Here is a 20,414-nt window from a genome sequence, read left to right on the forward strand (position 1 = left end):
GTCTACCGCTTTGTTGTCACTGGCAAGAACAGACGTCTCAGTCATTGTGTCCGTCATGACAGGTCGCTGTCTAATCGGAACACATGCTGACAGGGCTATATCGAACGTTCTCATAGTTGGAGATATAGGAGTTGTGAGAGATGGGCTAATTATGAACGAGACACTTTGATCAATCCCAAGTGGGGTTGGCTAAAGAGTGTAGATCACAATTTGTTGTTTCAAAAACGATTTTCTGATTCCTTAGAATCATGAATATCTATCGACTTCAAGGATTTTGACAGATAATATAATATTAGGGCAAGTGGTTTGGGGGGAAAGGGAAAGGCAAAAGGATGTTAAAATATTCTCATAATTACCTTCTTCCTATGACGAATGATGCTGGGAGATGCACTATTTTATAAACCAAGGAGTTGTTGATGATGACATAGGTGTGTATCGTGTGTCGGGGCGAGAGAAGATTGTGATGATGGTTGTGGTGATGGCGAAGTAGCTGTAGTTGTAGAGTAGTAGTAGTTATAGTAGAAGGAGGTGGAGGAGGAGGAAGAATTAAATTATAGATAAGCCTTAAACTTCATTTAGTTTTCTTTCGTGTGTGTGGGTGTGGAGGATGTATGTGAGTGACTTAGAATTATCCATTGATTGAATTCGCATTGGAACTGGCTAAAGCATTAGCCGCCTCGGCTGCTTGTTGAGACAATGTCTTTTGGCCCTCTTCCGCTGGTGAAGGCGAGGCATCACGTCGGGGCGGCATGCGCTCATTGACCGCATCCAAACCTTTGGCTTCCGCAAACGAGGCGATTTTGTGATTGGGCGAAAAGCCTTGCATGGCATTCGTCAACGATTTCTTGCCACCGGACAAAGCACCCAAGGGCAGGGCTCCGGTGGGCGTTAGACCCTTAAGCTGCAAAACAGACTCAGACTCCTCGCGCAGTACAGAGAAGACGCGGGCCATTTTACCAATGGCTCGTATCTTATTGCGTATGACCTCTTTGCGGGCCGCTGCCTCATCGTCCGAGCAGGGCTCCTCCTGCTCAGTCATAAGCTCATCGTCCGAGCAAATGTTCAAGACATTCATCAACATTTCGGTGACCTTCTCGCCCACAAATGGTAGAGACCAGGTGAAAACATCCATGAAATTTGGAAGCCAATAGGGATGAGGTGAACAATTGAATTGGCGGATGTTCATGACATTATTTTCATATTTCAAAACAGCAGCCTTGTTGTTGTACACATCCAAGTAGTTGGGCGCTGAGAAGATGGTAATGAGCGATGGAAAGCCGGTAGTTTGCGATTTGCGATACATACGATAGCCGGCGTCCTGCGCCTCGTGAGCCCGTATAATCGACAGCAGATTGTTGTTCTGAAGAAAATCACAACATGCTGCATAACTGTAGAAATATGAACAGCCTCTAACCGAATTGTGCGTATAGAAGTCGGAGTTCTTCTCATTGCCAAAATCTTCCAAGGGATCGGACCACAACAGATCGCACATGGGCCCAAAGGCGGGCGGCTCCTTGAAGCGATCTAACCGGCGTATATCCTCTAGTTCGTGTATCTCTGGCGACAGACCCCCGTGGACACAAAGGAACTGTTGATTCATTAGAGCCGCCAGCGGCAAACAATCAAATGCGTCCATACATGCATCGTACACTCGCTCCGAGTATTTCATCTTGCACTCCTGCTTAAATGTGAAATATTCCGTCAAATGACGACACTCGTGATTGCCCCGTAGCAGAAACAGTGTTGTGGGATAGGTGATCTTAAGCGACCACAGATAGAGGACACACTCAATGCTGAAATAACCCCGATCCACATAATCGCCCAAGAACAAATACTTTGTGGTAGCCGGAGAACCGCCAATTTCAAAAAGCTTCATTAGGTCGTAGAACTGTCCATGTATATCACCGCACACGGTCACCGGAGCCTCAATATCAATCATGGTCTTCTCCTGGCGCAACAAGGCCGCCCCATCCCGTATGATTCGCAGAGCGGCATCCTCTTCGATGCGACCCTCCAAAATGAAATGTTGCTTAAGGATATCGTGCTGTGGCTTGCCAGTGCGTGGATCGAATATGTCCACAGATGTTAGCTTGCGGCTGGGTGGAAAGGGCACACTGTCGACGACACGATCTTTGGTGTTTAATGGCGGCTTCTTTATGGGACTATCGTGGACATTGTTGCCGGTGCCACCACCACCGCCACCACCGCCTCCGGCTGACGCTGCGGCCGCCGTTGCTGATGCTGCCGATCCTTTATTTGTATTTACAGCTCCCGATTTCTCATGTATATTGTTGTTGGTGGTGGTGTTGGAGGAGGCGGCTGGAGTTGCTGTTTTTTGCTGCGTTGGTGGATGCTGTGTGGCTGGTGAAGACATGTCTTTCCCTTTCTTCTTTTGATGGGATGAATTTTGCTCCTGATAGAGGGGTTGAGACAACGGCGACTACTACCAACTGGAGTTCCGACCAACTGGAGTGAGTGAGAGGCCAAGTTTTTGTTGATGTGTGGGAGTGAGTTTATATGACTTCGAGTAAATGGATGTGTACGTGTGTGTGTGAGTGTTTGTATATTTGTGTGCTTGAATGAATGGATGAATGGTGTTTGGTTTCTTTTTAAAGCTTTGTTTCCTCTGTTTAAAGTTTAAAGTACTTCTGTTTGATACGTTTTTGACTTTAGGCTGCCTCAAGGCTTTTGAGTTGCTGTTTTTGTTGTTGCTGTTGCTGGTTTTGTTGCTCGCTTTCCTTTTCTCGCTTGCTGCTTTTCTCTGTGCTCCGTTCTGACCACTGCAGTTGATTTTACTGTTGTGTGGTTCTTCTCGGTTTGATGTTGGCGGCAATGCTCACTAGCCAGGTTCTTTGAGGAGGTGAGGGCCGCGATTTGTTGTTGTTGTTGTTGTTCTTAGGGTTTTGCTATACAAACGACGTCACAGTGACCTGAAAGAATAGAAAAAGAAGGAAGGGAAAGTTTAAATCAAAATGAAATTAATGCAATAAGAAAATAAAGTCCAAACAAACACCAATACACATTTAAATCTAATTCTGCTGTGGCCGTCGTTTCTTCTTCTTCATTCAAGGCTTTTGCTTTCCATTTCGTCGGTTGATTAATTTGCATACAAATATAGCGAACATTGAGTTGCTTTCATACTTGACTCCGTCACATTTGCTAGAATAGAAGTCACCTAACGGAAGGATCAGGGCATTCACATGTGAGGCCTTATAGCAGACTGACAGAAAGTTTGTATTATAGTAGTAGTAACTTAGTTGGTAACTTCATTCCATTCCAATGCAACATTTTTTTATTTTTTTCTTTGTACAGACAGACCAAAACCCCACTGACAAGGACCTTGGAACTTTTTTGTTTTAAAGCATGTACTTCGATATCGATTGGTTTAGTCACAAAGAAAAAAGTTTGCTGTTATCACACGAAACAATTTGTTTTGCCAAATTTAAAGATATGTTGGACTAAATTTAAAAATGTTCGGTTGTCCAATTTTTCCCCCAAAATTGTCTTTGATGTCAAAATTTTTTCGAGTTTTTCGCCTGTAAAGGCGAAGATCATTGTTTTATAAATCACAATGACGCGTTTCGATTATTGATGGAAATCTCATCGGATACATTTAGGGGTGAAGGCTTCAAGAACCGTACCGTATCTGATGAGATTTTCACCAAGAATCGAAACGCGTCATCAATGCTTAAGGTGGCGTTACATACCTCGCGCAGCACGTACGCGTGCCTACGAGTGCATGTCAGAAAAAATTTAAATAGGTGAAGAAACGCACGCACCTGACAGAATAAGTTAACCAACTCTCAACTTTAAATGCGTTTCAGGGGGCAAAAGATATGATTTGAATATGCTTACTGTTCAAAATTGTTTTTCAGTTCCTAATTTAGAGAAATTCTTTTTTTATAATCATACTAAACCACATCATTGCAAATTTCCAATGAAATTAACTTTGGAAATGACATAAATAAGCTGATTTTTAGAAATTCGTGCGCAGCAAAAGACGAATAGTATGTAACTCAACCCAAAGAACGCATGAGGGCGCATCTGATTGCTTAAGCACGCATAAGTGCTACGCGTGGTATGTAACTCCATCTTTACAAATAGGAGCATCCTTAAATATTTATATTTAAAAAGTCTTGTCTTCAAAAATAAAAATATTTTTAGAAATACCAAGTTTATGTGCAATAAACATTGTCTGAAATCGTTAAAAAGTTACCAAAATTGAAAAGATATGTACGCAATAGTATATACCTTGTCAAAGAATTTAAGGATGCGATCAAACTTTTAACGTCTGAATTTTCTGAAGATAAAGACCAAATAAAACCACCAATTTTTACAGTCTTATTCACAAAACTTAATGTAAATTTAAAATAGGTTGACAGTTCTATAAAGGAAATCTGTCAAAAAAACTGTTTCAACTCTACATAAAGTTTTGTAAAAAAGGCCTTTATTAATATTTCTAAATAATAAAAAGAAAACTTCTCTATTTAGATATTGTTTGGAAAAACAAATCCTATATATCCTCAACCTTTATCAAGTTCTTTCCCTGATATATCTCTATAGGCAAACAAAGGATAATGGATAAAAATTGTCATGCTATTGGAGCTATATCAGGTTATAGATCGGTTCCAACAATATATGGTCTAAATGTTGGATACCATAGTAGCAGTCATTGTGAAAATTTCAGCCACATCGGGAGGTGATTACGCCTTCTAGAGGTCAAATCGGCCGATCGGTTTATATGGAAGTTACATCGGGTTATGGACAGATTTCGACCATACTTGACACGGTTGTTGCAAGTCAGAGAAAAACTTTACGTCCAAAATTTCGGCCAAATCGGATGGTAAGTGAGCCTTTTAGAGACTTAAGAATAAAAATATGAAGATTTATATAGCAGTTGTTAGAAGTCAAAACACCTTATGCAAAATTACAGCCAAATCAGATAAGAACTGCGCACTCTAGAGGCTCAAGAAGTCAAGATCCCGGCACGGGATAACAATGAGTACTACACAGACTGGAACTTTGAGCTCCAATTCATTCATGGTGTTCATTGTTGTCACGAGAAGCGCAGCTGTGAGCTTCCGGGCGCGTCCACAGGTTGCGGATAGTGGATTGCTCCATACGGAGTAGCTGCGATTGCAGTCGCGGACAATCAGCGATATGGAGCGGAGAGTCTTAGTGAGAGGCCGAGCGGCAGCGGCTCTTGTATAAATACTGATTGCCTATGATGCTCGATAAGACAAGGCAAGTTATTGGCGCCTTTAAATAACCAATGGCAATAATGTTCCCGCCTTCCTTTGGACCGGAACGAGGTTGCTCACCTCTAGGAGTTAGATGAGGATCGACAACAACAACAACAACAGCAGAACCCAAGATCCTAGTGCTAAATCGACTTAGAATGTCAAGACGAGCTCCATAGGAAAGCAATCTTGTTCCGGTCCAACCATGATATCATGTCACCATGATATAGCTATAAATTGTTTGATCGTAGTTATTGCGAGAATCATATATCGTGGTATTGAAAACAACAATCATTTAAGACACAAATACAGCGACAGAACACAAAAAATTGCGATAGTGATATATTAATCACTATTTTTTTTTATTGATCCAATTGATCGAAATTTTTTAAATTTTCAATTATATTTTAATTTGACCCTACTAAACAAATTTGAAATGTTTAATGAAAAATCCAATCAAACTAAGCATTCAAGAGCAATACTATTTCTAAACTTTTGTTTTTTGGAAAAATTATTTTTTATATATTTTTCGATTAATGTTTATTGGAGTATATTTCATTTCATTTGAAGAAAGCATTTATCTTACGATATTATTTTGCACACACATAAGCGTAGCATTGTCTAATCTACTATGGGTATTATAACTTGGTGAATTTGTTTGTAACATCCAGAAGGAGGAGAGATATGCAGAATCAATATCTGATTCGATTTAGCTATCTGTCTGTCTGTCCGTCTGTCCATGTTAATTTTTGTACAAAGTACGGGTTGCAATTTTCATCCGATCGTCTTCAAAAATTTGGCACAAGCCTTTTTTGGGGCCTAGAGACGAACAATATTGAAATTGGAAAATTTGTTCAGATTTGGATAAAGCTCCCATTCGTTCGATTTGGACTAAAATTGCAATTATATCGTCATTTGTCAGCCGATTCTCACGAAATTTTGCACGAGGGATTCTCTTATAAGTCTCGACATTATCGGTCTCAAAATCGGTTCAGATTTAGATATAGCTCCCATATATATGTTTGTCCGATTTTAACTGAAATTGCAATTATATCGTCATTTGTAAATCGATTCTCACGAAATTATTGGTGAATTTCACAGAAATCGGTTCATATTTAGATATAGCTACCATATATATTTTCGTCCGATTTCGAATAATACTCAATAATTTAGTAATTTGTTAACCGATATTCACCAAATTTGGCACGAAGGTTTCTCTTATAACTCTTCTGATGACTGATGAATTTCATAGAAATTTGTTCAGTTTTGGATATAGCTCCTAAATATATGCATCTACCTTTGCTAATGCGTTGATCAATCGATCTTCACAGAATTTTGTACAACGATTCACTTTATGACTCTTACAATATGTACGGGTTTTGATCGAAGTTCTGCATATCAAATATAAGCAAATTTTAAATTCGACGATTCAGCCTACATATCCAATGTGGTGTAGGGTTAAAAAAGGTTGGCTTCGCCCGACTTTAGCCCGTCCTTACTTGTGTTTGATTGTCTCGAGAAAAAATGGTGCCCTTCTGTGGCTTGTGGCTCCCTAGCCTCAATATGAATTTTGTTTCTTACCAAACTATTTCTGTTTCGGTGTTACGTTATGTTATTTTAATTGACTCTATTTTAGTCTATTGTGATACCACAATAGCGAAAGGCGGGCCATTAGTGGGAATCGAACACAGGAGCCCCGCACTAGCAGGGAAGTTCGTTATAGAGAATATAAAAGTTACCAAGCCAAGCCAAATATATTGAGCTTTTCCTTGTTATTGAATAACTCATTGATTCAATGACATTTTTGTTTACAAATTGAGATTTGATGAAATGAAAATCAATTTCGATTCAAGGAAATAGTATAAATACGCCATCGTTAGGACGGATCTGCAAACACATCTTCATGTAACAAACTTTTCTGCTGCGAGAAAGTCTAGGCCGAATATCCGCATATTAGATAACCTAGAAATAAAAATTTGTATTCTGACGCCGATTATATGATTGTTTTGGATCGATTTTGGGGACAGAAACTCTGCGGTTGATGTGGGGTGTGTGTGTAGAGCAATCTTGGTCTGGCTGGGCATTTAAACAGGTGTCGTGTGATTACAGGTTACAATCGGGACATCCCGCACGTTGGCATCAATCCTTGCTCTGTAAGAGTTGAGGCGGCTGTATCTGCCGATCGTAATTGAGCGAGAACTACACTGGTTTGCCGGGGGAGGTAAATTTCTGTCCCAAGATCATGAAGATCCACTTGGCTTCTGGGCGGTGGATACCTTTCCTCAAGATGATGATTTGGATGGTCTCTGCGATAACAGCTCAGAAGGTGGTGAGAACTGAGGCGAAAACCCGTCGCAGTTCAAAGGGTGACATTCTCACATATCTGAATATTATTCCACTGCGTGTCACATAGCTGACGAGACAACACTGGTGCTGCATATCTTACCACTGGCTGCCCGATTGCTATAAACGTAGTCAACAAGGTTTCTTTGTCAGCATCCCAGAATGATGCCGGGAAGTGACTATTTTTGACCTTATCACAGATTACAGTGCCATGTGTGGAGAATTTGTAAGAGCTGTCAAATGTGATACCAAATATTTTGGGATCGACCACTGCATTCAGCTCCCAACCCACCTCATGCTTGTATGTAGTGAACAATGTGGCCAGCGCACAGTGTTGGCAAATCGAAAAATCTTGAAAATAATTCTGGAACTTCAGAACGGAAAGAGGTACACAAACAGTCTCACATTTTCAGAAATACCGAAGAAATCTTGACAAAAATTTTCAAAAAAAAATTGCCGTAAGTTCAATAACTTATAAACTGTTAGAGATATACTTGATAATTCGCATGTTTTTGTAGAGTTTTGCGAGCTCTATCTGTTAAAAAAATAATCAAGCTGATTCGTCCATAAATGACTGTTTGGCCAGCAATACAAAATTTGACATCTCTATCCGTTCAAAAGTTCCAGAATTATTTCCAAGATTTTTTGATTTGGCAACACTGTGCAACGTTCCCACTACAAAATGTTTTCCAAACAAATTTTTTTTGTAAAAGTCATTACTTTTTTAACACGATATAATTTAAAATAAAGATAACAATAACAAGATAACAATCCGGGATATTGGTCTCTATTGGTTAAGGATGTTGAGGGAGCCAAAACTACTCACTATTCTAAATTTAGTCAATTTTGGGAAATAATAGAGGCTCTTATTAGCCCGTGGCCTTATTAGGGCCTAATACAACGCACCATATAAATCTAAATAGAATTCGATATTGACCATACTCGGCGCAGGTATCAAGTAACAAATTTCAGAAAAACGGATAACAAAACCTTAAATTAGCAAAATGGTTTATATATTCGGTCGGAATATTACAACTTATTGTTCCAAATTTGAGCGAAATCAGATAATGAATGCGGCTTTTCTGGGGTTAAGATCCTAAATCGGCAGATCGCACAGCGAAAAGTTTCGGGTTAACCAAGTTTATTGAAGGCAGTCCTCTGGCCTTTACTGCCACTTTTATTTCATTCCCGCTATAAACCGACACCCAAACGGTGCGGACTGAGCCATCCTCAGAGAAGGCGTATTATGGTCAGGCAGTTGAAAATAGATTTCTGTGCGTGGGTTCTCAATTAGACCTCAGGCCCACGCTGTCCTCTATCTTTGATCCATCCGTATAGCATGATCTCCCAGGTGGCAATGCCAGAGTTCCGTCAATCTAAGACTGTGACTCTGGCAGTAATATCTCGTACTCGACCTCAAGAGTCATGTCTATATACGCTCGTCTTTCTCTTAAAGTTTGTATGAGGCCTTCTTTAGACCAACCGCTGTGGGACGCGTTTCGTCCTGGATTAGGGAACTTTTCAACCATATTAGGTGTGGAGGCTTAAAGGAACACACATATGGTTGTGCTTATATCAAATATACCGCGAAAAAGTGTTAACGATGTAATTACAACACTAGCCAAGTTTGACACCTTTCACACTAGATGGTCCTTTCCATCTTTAATTTTTAAAAATATTTTTTTTTTACCGGAGGAAATTTGCAAATTGTAACGGCAGTGTGATTTCTAGTTCCAAAGGCTCACTCAGATGGGTCAATTATGGCATTTACTTTTGATCCTTATTTCTTTGTGCAACCTTTTTTTAAACTTTACATTAGAGTTTTTTCTTCTGTACGAAACAGGTGTGTTTCTCAATAAAGGCCTCCAATAAAGGCTGCGTTTAACCCTTGTTTTAGAAATTCTTTTCAAACACTAACAAACATTTTGGATTTTTTTTTTCTTTTTAGGGAAGAGTATGTAGCAATCTCATTAACATACAGAGACGATATTATTGTAGGTATGTATTGTATGTATGTTTTTCTTATCCACGTGTGTTACCTATTCCAATTGTAGTAAAGGGTGATTTTTTTGAGGTTAGGATTTTCATGCATTAGTATTTGACAGATCACGTGGGATTTCAGACATGGTGTCAAAGAGAAAGATGCTCAGTATGCTTTGACATTTCATCATGAATAGACTTACTAACGAGCAACGCTTGCAAATCATTGAATTTTATTACCAAAATCAGTGTTCGGTTCGAAATGTGTTCATTCACCGTAACGTTGCGTCCAACAGCATCTTTGAAAAAATACGGTCCAATGATTCCACCAGCGTACAAACCACACCAAACAGTGCATTTTTCGGGATGCATGGGCAGTTCTTGAACGGCTTCTGGTTGCTCTTCACTCCAAATGCGGCAATTTTGCTTATTTACGTAGCCATTCAACCAGAAATGAGCCTCATCGCTGAACAAAATTTGTCAAAATTTGAACACATTTCGAACCGAACACTGATTTTGGTAATAAAATGCAATGATTTGCAAGCGTTGCTCGTTAGTAAGTCTATTCATGATGAAATGTCAAAGCATACTGAGCATCTTTCTCTTTGACACCATGTCTGAAATCCCACGTGATCTGTCAAATACTAATGCATGAAAATCCTACCCTCAAAAAAATCACCCTTTAGTACTCTTTGTATACGAGTTGTCCTAAATACATGGGGTCAATATTTCTTGTTTTGCGGGAGTATATGCTGGATAAAGATTGCTTACACTCCAAAACATACACACACACACACACACATAAAATAGACTGTGTCCGTCAAACTGACAGACTGTATAATTGGCTTTACTGCCAAGTCATTATCATTAATTAATTGGTAAAATCTGGGAAGAAAGTCATTATTGTTTAACTTTTATTTGACCACTCACAATAAACATTTGGCCACTAATTATCATTACTTTGTTACGATTTTGTGGGTGGAAAGACATCAACGTACAGTTAATGAAGTACCCCGCCGTAGCAGATCACAATCACACTACAAACCAAATGACAGTCCGCAACACAAAAAAGAAACAAACGTTGTATGCCGTTTTTGGTTAAGACCAAATTCATAATGGCGGGACCAAATCGAAATCCCGTTATCTTCCAATATGGCACTTCAATAGAACTCCATGAACTGATTTAATTAATGATTTAAACCAATTATTTAATAATTATAACAATGATTAAAGTAATTAAACAAAACTTTTTCTGGATTGTTTACTAATACCTCATATTAAACGTGAAATTACGAATTAATTTACGAATTTGCAAAACGAAAGGAATTGCAAGCCTTACACCATTAAGATATGGGATGGATCTCTAGACGAATCAGTTATTAATGACGTGGCCCATCTCTCTGAGCTTTGATATATTCCGTGACATTGTCCAAATGTCTAATATGCAGTATACACAGAAAAAAAAAACAAAATCGGTTTAAATCACGAAATTAATTGATCCAATTAATTTTTCAATTGAAACTGCTTCAATCACAAAAATGATAATATTTTTATACCCCCCGCCATAGGATGGGGGTATACTAATTTCGTCATTCTGTTTGTAACACCTTGAAATATGCGTCTGAGACCCCATAAAGTATATATATTGTTGATCGTCATGTCATTCTAAGTCGATCTAGCCATGTTCGTCCGTCTGTCTCTTCGAAAGCACGATAACTTTCGAAGGAGTAAAGCTAGCCGCTTGAAACTTTGCACAAATGCATCTCATTAGTGTAGGTCAGTTGGGATTGTAAATAGGCCATATCGGTTCATGTTTTGATATAACTGCCATATAAACCGATCTTGGGTCTTGACTTCTTGAGCCTCTACAGGGCGCAATTCTTATCCGATTTGACTGAAATTTTGCACGTGGTGTTTTGGTATCACTTCCAACAACTGTGCCAAGAAAGTCTTGAACCTCTAGAGGACGCAATTCTTATCCGATTTGGCTGAAATTTTGTACAACGGTTTCTCTTCGGACCTTCACGACCTTCAACATACGTGTCTAATATGGTCTGAATCGATCTATAGCTTGAGGCAGCTCCCATATAAACCTATCTCCCGATTTTGCTTCTTGAGCCCCTACAAGGTGCCATTCTTATTCAAATGAACTGAAATATTAAACAATGACTTCTACAATGTTCAGCATTTATTTATGGTCCGAATCAGACTATAACTTGATATAGCTCCAATAGTTTAACAGTTCTTATTCAATATTCTTTGTTTGCTTAAAAAGAGATGCCGCGCATAGAACTCGACAAATGCGATCCATGGTGGAGGGTATATAAGATTCGGCCCGGCCGAACTTAGCACGCTCTTACTTGGTTTTAATTAATCAAATTAAAAAAAGGTGGCATAAATGACTTCCTTGGTGACATCGACTACGCGGATGACATATGCCTCTTTGCGCATCGTTTTGAGTACATAAAGGCGAAATTGGAACGATTGAATGAAAATGCTGCTAAAGTAGACCTGAAAATAAACATAGCAAAGAGGAAATGGTTGAGGATAGGAGTATCACCGCTAACTATAAACGACCATATCATTGAAGATGTTGACAACTTCTCCTATCTTGGCACCAAAATAACAAACAAAACAAAAAGGATCAGAGGCAGGCATACGCGTACGTATCAACAAGGCTAGAAGCGTCTTCCTTAAGCTTAAAAAAGCTTGGAGCTGCAGTGACATCTCATATAATACAAAATTCAGGATCTTCAACAGTAGTGGGAAATCCATTTTATTATATGGTTGCACAACTTGTAGCTTGATATAAGCGACTACTTCGAATTTTCTGGCCAAACCGTATTTCGAATGAGAAATTGTAAATAAGAACAAACACATTCCCTGTCGATGTAGAAATCCGGAAGAGAAAATAGACTTGGTTGGGTAATATCCTACGCCGACCGCGCGATGATACAGCGAGCAATGTCCTAGACTGGAAGCCACAAGGACAACGAATGAGGGAACCAGGCTAACGCTTTGGCCAACGATAGATCTAGATGTAGAGAGCTTGTTGATGCCCTCACAGAAAAAATATGGACCTACATTTGACCGATTGTAAAAATCTTTTCAAACAAGATGTTAATTGCTTTAATTATTTTTGATATAGAAATTCGATATTTTTTGTATCACGGCAAGTGATTGGTAAATAAGGCATACGTTGGACATATTTTTAATTATATTAATTAAATTGTTATTTAAAAGTATTAATTGTGTGTTGATCAAGATTATATTGTGTTCCCTATCACACATACGTAATGCGAAGAGAGGTGTGAATGAGTCAAATATATGTTAAGCTTCTATCACATAGAGACACAAAGTGGCGTAGCTAGACAAATAAAAAATTTCATGAAAATTAGAAGTGTGTTTTTTATCTCTACATAAAATGTAGTTTTTCTTTTGTTATAATTTTAAGGCTAAACAAATTTATTGTAAAACATTTTGCTCTGAAATAGTGTAATGCAGAAAAATGCCGTATGTGAACAAATAGAATGGATAAATGCCAAACGCAACATATTATCAATATTATCTTCATTTAATATTTTATTATCCATATATAGATTATATTGACTGAGGATAGAAGATAACATATGTGGATCTTGATTTCGTTTTATTCCCCGCGAAATGCTAATATTGGTATTTATAACGATTTATTTTAAATATGTATGTACATAAAATATATTGTTTATAATACTCTTTACAGGCGGTGTCGCCGACAACGAAGAAAGGCAAAATATTTAATTACAATTTTTCTTTTTTTAGTAGCCTGGAACCATTAAGAAAATTTAAAAATATTTTTTAGCAATAATTTGCATGTTTAATACGCAATTTAATCCAATGAAAAAAGTTGTTGTTGTTGTTATTGCCACATTTTCATGTGGAGGTGGCGATCCTCGTCAAGCTCCTGTAGGAGAGCAAGCTCGTTCCGGTTACAAAGGACCTATTGCCGCGTGAACAGGGTGGTCATTGGATATTTAAAGGCGCCAATAACCAGCCTTGTCATGTTGAGCACCATAGGCAATCAGTATTGGTGCAAGAGCCGGTGCAGCCCGGCCTATCACTGAGACTCGACGCTCGATACCGCTGATTGTCCACTACTATCGTTGCAGCTACTCCGTTTAGAGTATTCTACTTTCCGCAGCCTGTGGATGCGCCAGGTAGCTCGTAGCTTAGCTTCTCCTGACAGCAATGAATACCACACAGATCGGATCAATGTTCCAGCCTGTGTGGTGCCTATCCCGTGCTGGTTATTTAAAAGAAATGATACATTTCAAATGAATGGTTTATGGAGTTAATAACCGCTTAAATTGAATTTTTGAGCTTATCATAAATTTAAATTGGAAAATTGTTAATCAATAATACAAATTCCTTTATAGGTCCGATTTCAGCAAATTTTTTAATTGAATGTACAAATTTCTTAATTGAACATAGTTTTTAGTTTTTTCTGTGCTATGAAGTTTGCCCTGTTCCTTAGTGGAATGTTCATGGGCAAAATTTGCATTTGCATGTTCACACTGAACAGTTTACTATTGGTCATATTTTATTGTAATATATGTAATATACTCCAATTGTCAGTATGCAAATGTTATATCAATTTTTTGCGATAAGCGCGATATATAAGCCGCACCCTCGATTTCAATGCTACATATATGTGAAACTTCTGTAACAAGATTTAGAGGTTTGTGTTATGTCTAAGACGCAAAAAATACTACTTTGGATTTTCCCAAAAATTTACACACCCCAATAGTGTTGATATAGACTTGCCAAAATGTAGGATTTATGGCTCTTAACTCATTTTAGACCCCTACCCCTTCTTGTGGTGGAATCGCTTTGTAACTTCACATATAAGAAGCTTTCGGTTCTCTGATAGGAAAAAGGTACACTCGGTGTTTTTGTGTAGTATAGTTGCCGAGAACTCGGGGTTTGAAAAAAAAAATAGGACAGACACTATATTTAATATCAAAAATAAAATTGAAGAGACATTTTTTTCTTAATTTTTCCTATCTTCCAGTGGATTTCAAAATGTGCTAAAATTAAAATTATTACATATTAAATTATTTTTTCAATAGAAGTTAGTAACATATAGCTAATACATCCATGTATATGTTCAACAAACCACTGGTGGTGATAAAAATAACTTTCCTATGTTGTATGACAAAATAAAAACAAAACCTACATTGCAGAAATGCAACAGAAATATTGTTTCCCTAGTTAAAAAGGGTTTTTTCAGGGACGCTACGAAAGTAGATCGATAGGGACAGTAAACGACGCCCTATTTTTGCCGCTCTTTTGACATTTCACTTCAGTAAGGCTTGCCATTTCATGAAAGATATACGGCCAACAACGAGTCGAAATTAAAATTTACTACCGACGTTCGGAATCAGTGGCCTCAACGTTTAACGAAGAGGCTCACTTTTGGCTGAATGGCTTCGTCAATAAGCAAAATATGCATTATTGATCAGACAGCAATCCACACGTACTCCATCAGACATCATTGCATCCAGAAAAAATAATGGTTTGATGCGGTTTATTGGCCGGCGGCGTCATTGGGCCGTACTTCTTCAGCGATGATTAAGACCCACACGTTACTGTGAATGGAAATCACTACTGTTTAATGATAACAGAATATTTTTGGTTTCAAAAGGCCGGCGGTACAAGCCTCACAGCGAATGTCACAATCAATTTATGGGAAACCCAGTTTGGAGAATATGTTATCTCACGAAATGGTCGATTGGACGGCTCGGTCGTGGGATTTGATGCCGTTTGACTTTTTTCTATGGGGCTACGTCAAGTCTGTGGACTATGCCAACAAGCCAGCGACGATTGATGACCTTCGTATGAATATCGAACGCGAATTTGCAGCAGTATTGGCCGATTTATGCTTGAAAATCGTCAAAAATTTAGTTCAACGTCTGGACTTCTGCAAACGTGGCCGTGGTGGCCATGCAAAAGAAATCGAGTTCCATACATAATGGCATCGAACGTACTTTCACAGAAATAAAGGCTTTCATTGATATCCACAACTGCTTTTTTTTTGTTTAAAAAAACTTTTGTAGCGATCTAATTGAAAAAGCCAATAAAAGAAAGAGTAGCGAGGCGGCAATTAAAATATTTTTATTAGAATAAATTTTTGATTTACATATATTGTGGAAATAACCTCAACAGAAAAAGATTTATCTAGAACATGTTATAATTAGATCGATGCTGAAGAAGCCATTATGCCTTTAGTATGCATATTTTGATCATAATAGAATCAGAATTACCTATTAAAATTTAATAATCCAGTCAAAAGACTGCTTGTATGGGAGGAACCGACTTTCAAAGCCGACGCACTTATAGACTGTTCCTAAACCAAACTTTAGATGCTTGCATTTTTTTGTCATATGTTCACTAAAAAAAGAACAAACCCACAACAATGTGCCATATTCGTGTAAGCGTATCTCTAAAGAGAGACCACTGTGGTCTGACTTGTATGAAAAGAGCGACCAAACATACATAAGCATTTGTTACCCGATTTCGCTAAAATTTGGAACGGTGAGTTGTACTATGCCTACCAATGTCCGAATCGAATATGGTCCAAATCGGACTATATTTCCATTAGCGACCCTATAGACCGATCTGGCGATATTTAGTCTTAAGCCGACAATTTGGGACAGTGAGTTGTACTATGCCTACCAATGTCCGAATCAAATATGGTCCAAATCGGAATATATTTCGATATAGCTGCCATATAGATCGATCTGGCGATTTTTAGCCTTAAACCCATAATTGCCGCATATATCACCAGTTTTCGCTGAAATTTGGGACAGTGAGTTGTACTATGCCTTCCCATGTCCGAATCGAATATGGTCCATATCGGACTATATTTCGACATAGCTGCCATATAGAACGATCTGGCGATTTTTAGTGTTAATCTCGTAATTTCCGCATTTATTACCCGATTTCGCTGAAATTTGGAACGGTGAGTTGTACTATGCCTACCGAAGTCCGAACTGAATATTGTTCAAATCGCAAATATTTGGATATAGCCATATTGACCGATTTGCCGATCTGTCGAGACCATTTTTCAGTTGTTCACAGTAGTTTATCAATATTTTCACGAAAAATTTGCACTTTTACAAGGCCAAGACCGCCTGAAGGAACATTCTAGTGCTTTTGCGATGTACTGAAGAGTTCTAAACTATTGTCGTGGCAAACGTTTTTGTCTTTGTATTGGATCGAAAATCTCAATAGGCCAAAACATAAAAAAAAACTAGACAAAAGTCAGAGAAATCAAACTCTGAAGGCTCGATTTTCACCGTAGACGTATAGTCTTGTGGTCTTTTTTGTTGTATATAATACCAAAAATCAGAAACGTGAAGGGTCCATTATGATTTGTATCCTTCCATACTAAACGCCCCACCCTAGTATGTATATTGAAAACTGACAAAAAAATCATTGAGGTCTCTCCAGTATTTTGGTCATATCTTCAAAAGTAGCAAAAAATGTCAGCTAAAATTTTGCATGTAGCATCTTAAGACCACCATTGACATTGGTGTAAAATATCAATGGGGAGTTCAAGGGGGAACATAACTAAAAACAATATTGAAGCTCAATTATACTGGCGTGATAACATGCAAATGAAACGCTAATATTGAATAACCTATACATCAGCCTTATACACACAAAACTATATAATACTCAAGTTAATACCTTCTTTCCAATATCCATTAAAAATTTTGTCAAGATAAATTTTGTTTTCTGTGGCTCTGAATGCCTGGGTTCGAATCCTAGCGAAAACATCAAAAACAAATTTTCAGCGGTGGTTAACTCCTCCTAATGCTGGCGACATTTGTGCGGTACTTTGCCAAGTAAAAACTTCTCCCCAAAGAGGTCTCGCTTTGCGGCACATCGTTCGGACTCGGCCGAAAAGAGGGGGCCCCCTATCATTGAGCTTAAACTTGAATTAGACAGCACTGGGTGATATGTGAGAAGTTTTCCCCTGTTCCTTAATGGAATGTGTGTCCAAATTTGCAGTTTTATATCTTTAAGGTACATTTTTTGAGTAGGATTTGCAGGTAACAACATATCTAAGAATTGAAGGAAACTACACCGTATCAAGTAGTAAATCGTGCAAAATAGCATCAAATGCCTTAAAAGATAAACAGAATTTAGAATTTCCTCGACATGTATGGTATCGGGAATTAATGGTTTGAAGTTGTACAAAAGGAATGAAGAGATTAGAGTCGAAAGGGTGCAATCGATTACATCAGTGATAATCGAAAGGATTGGGGTTTGTCTCTGATTTTGGGCCAAACAAATGAGAGCCATGTGTGTGAGTGATACTGTATTAAAGAAATTTATCAAAAAAATGTAAATGCTTTACGCAAACAATTTATAACAATCGAATTTAAGCAAATATTGAAAATATTTGAAAGTATTTGTAGATGGCGTTGCACTGTTATTTTCACAACAGGTATTCGAATTTGTGACCCAATTAATGGGAATAAATTTAAAATCAATTGAATTCAAACTATTTGACACAACGACTGTGGATTAGGGCACGCAAAAGCTTTTAAGTAACGTTATAATAAATTTAAATTCTAATTTACAATTCACTTGGAGCATCCTTTCGATGCAGCACACGGCTAGTTACCACATTGATGACAAGCGGGTGCGGGCGTTGGATAATATGATAATATTCTCCATAGCCAAGCGCTGCTGTCCATCTTGCCAGCAGCGTCATTGGCATTTTTGCGCAAGGATAATTAATTAAGCCACCGTCAGGATTAGGTGCTATAAAAATACACAATCATGCATACTACTATTAATTAAGTATACAAATTACCGTAATAGCAGCAACGCAGAGACCCACTAGAAAATCAATTAAGTTCAACTGAGTTGTTTTGTATGCACAGAGTACTATTTTTTTAAATGTTGGTACTTTTTTCTCAACAAAATCTCTTCATTTAAATGTGAGGGTGCTATGTTTTTACAACAACGAAGAACGCACTTGGTGAATTACAAATGAAGACTAACTATGTACACGAAAAAATCAATTGTTGACATTTTTGGTGCTGGGCTACTAAAAATAATTAAAAACATTTAAATATACTATAAAAAAAAAAGCCAGACAAGAAGACCAGAAATATTGAAAAAGAAAAAGTAAGAGAAATGATGAAGGCTACACCAGCATCAGAAAAAGTGTATGCGGACTACCTAACACGTCGTACAAAAATGTTTGTATGGGAAAAAAATAATAATTTCATTATAATGAATAATTGCTTGAGAATTTTTAAGTAATTATAATCCGCACCAAATATACATACATGTGCATGAGTACATATGTATGTATGCATGTATGTGAGAACATTCAACACATCATACTCCTCCCCATGTCCATCCCCTGCTTCGCTTTATTGCTATTTTGCAGAAGAAACAAATTATATACATGCATGAAAACAAGAAATTTCGTTTAATAAATAAGTGCACAGTGGTTTTAAAGGGCAACAAATAGCTTTGAACGGAAAGGAGTTTGCCTATTACTGATTCTTGTTTAAACCGTTGCGTGGAGCGGATGTTTGTTATTTCGCTCCGCAGGATTTTTTTTGCGTCTGCGCCAAGCTCTACTAGCCGACAAACGACTGGTCTGCAGAGGTGTTTGACGAAAACACCTAGCTCGAGTCTTAAAGACAAGGCTGAACCTATTTTATCTTCGCCGGCACAGAAAAAAATTAAAATCTTGATTTGATTAAAAAAATTTGTACATTCAATTAATAAATTTTCCGAAGTCTATCCTATAAACAAATTTGTATTATTAATAAACGATTTTGCAATTTGCATTTATGACAAACTGAATAATTCATTTCAAGCCGTTACCATATCAATAAAGTTATTTATTGGAAAACTGTTTATTCTTTCAAAAAAGAAAACAAGCGTTTAATTGGCCTAAATAAAATAAATAATTTATATTCTCCCCATAAATAAACCATGTTGTTCTTTTTGTTGTAGCCACATTGCACGTGGAGGTAGCAACCTTCGTCACACTCCTAAAGATAAGTAAGCTCGTTCCAGTTCACAGGACCGATCGCTGCGGGAACGTGATGGCCATTGGTTATTTAACTCTCCGGCCGGTTAGAAGGTAACTGGGGACCTTTTTCATTAATATCTAAAAAATTAAAAAAAAAAACATTGCGTTTTCATATAAAATTCCATGCAAAAATACATGGTCCACAGGGAAACGCAACTGATGACTCGGAGGGTTAAAGGCTCCAAAACAAACTCGCCTTGCCATATCGAGCATCGTAGGCACTCCGTATTAAAGGAGGAGCCGGTGCCGCCCGACCTCTCAATGAGACTCTCAACTCGATACCACTGATTGCCCGCGACTGCAGTTGCCGCTACTCCGTATACGAAGCATCCCACAATGCGCAACCTGTGGAAGCGCCCGGTAGCTATCAGCTGAGCTTCTCGTGATAACTACATATGACCACCACAAAGATCGGAACTCAAAGTTTCAGCCCGTGTAGTATTCATAGTTATCCCGTGCCATTTTTACTTCAGGCGATTGATTGCGGATACAAAATGAGAAATATTGGTAAACAAAATAGTTTTAGTTTATTTTTTGCGTGGGGCACTATATACATGACGAAAAAAACTCCGAGTCAACTTTTTTAACTGTGATTGCCTTTTGTTTTATTGCTGTCTTTGTTAAGCGAAGTATCTATATGGTTTAAACCAAAGCTTACAGGAAGTAGCAAAGGGAGAAAATTGACGGCGCCGTCTCTATCAAGTGTATAACGAGGAAAATATTTTCATATTGAAATAAATCAT

At 38.0% G+C, this 20,414-nt stretch overlaps 1 protein-coding gene across 5 annotated transcripts in view; it reads right to left on the minus strand.

The window, feature by feature from the left end:
• Window positions 1-20,414, minus strand: part of LOC106085531 (serine/threonine-protein phosphatase 2B catalytic subunit 3) — a 107,678-nt gene that overhangs the window by 19,538 nt on the left and 67,726 nt on the right. For 4 of the 5 annotated variants that reach the window (XM_013249828.2, XM_013249827.2, XM_059366562.1 and 1 more), the window contains exon 2: window positions 357-2,930. In XM_013249828.2, the coding sequence (XP_013105282.1) occupies window positions 629-2,374 (1,746 nt within the window). In that variant the 5' untranslated portion in view covers window positions 2,375-2,930 and the 3' untranslated portion in view covers window positions 357-628. Of the gene's footprint in view, window positions 1-356; window positions 2,931-18,429; window positions 18,577-20,414 lie in introns of those variants that run through there. The other variant, XM_013249829.2, reaches the window with a different exon arrangement.

The sequence above is a fragment of the Stomoxys calcitrans genome, chromosome 4 (genome assembly GCF_963082655.1).
Source record: "Stomoxys calcitrans chromosome 4, idStoCalc2.1, whole genome shotgun sequence".
NCBI classification, from domain to species: domain Eukaryota; kingdom Metazoa; phylum Arthropoda; class Insecta; order Diptera; family Muscidae; genus Stomoxys; species Stomoxys calcitrans.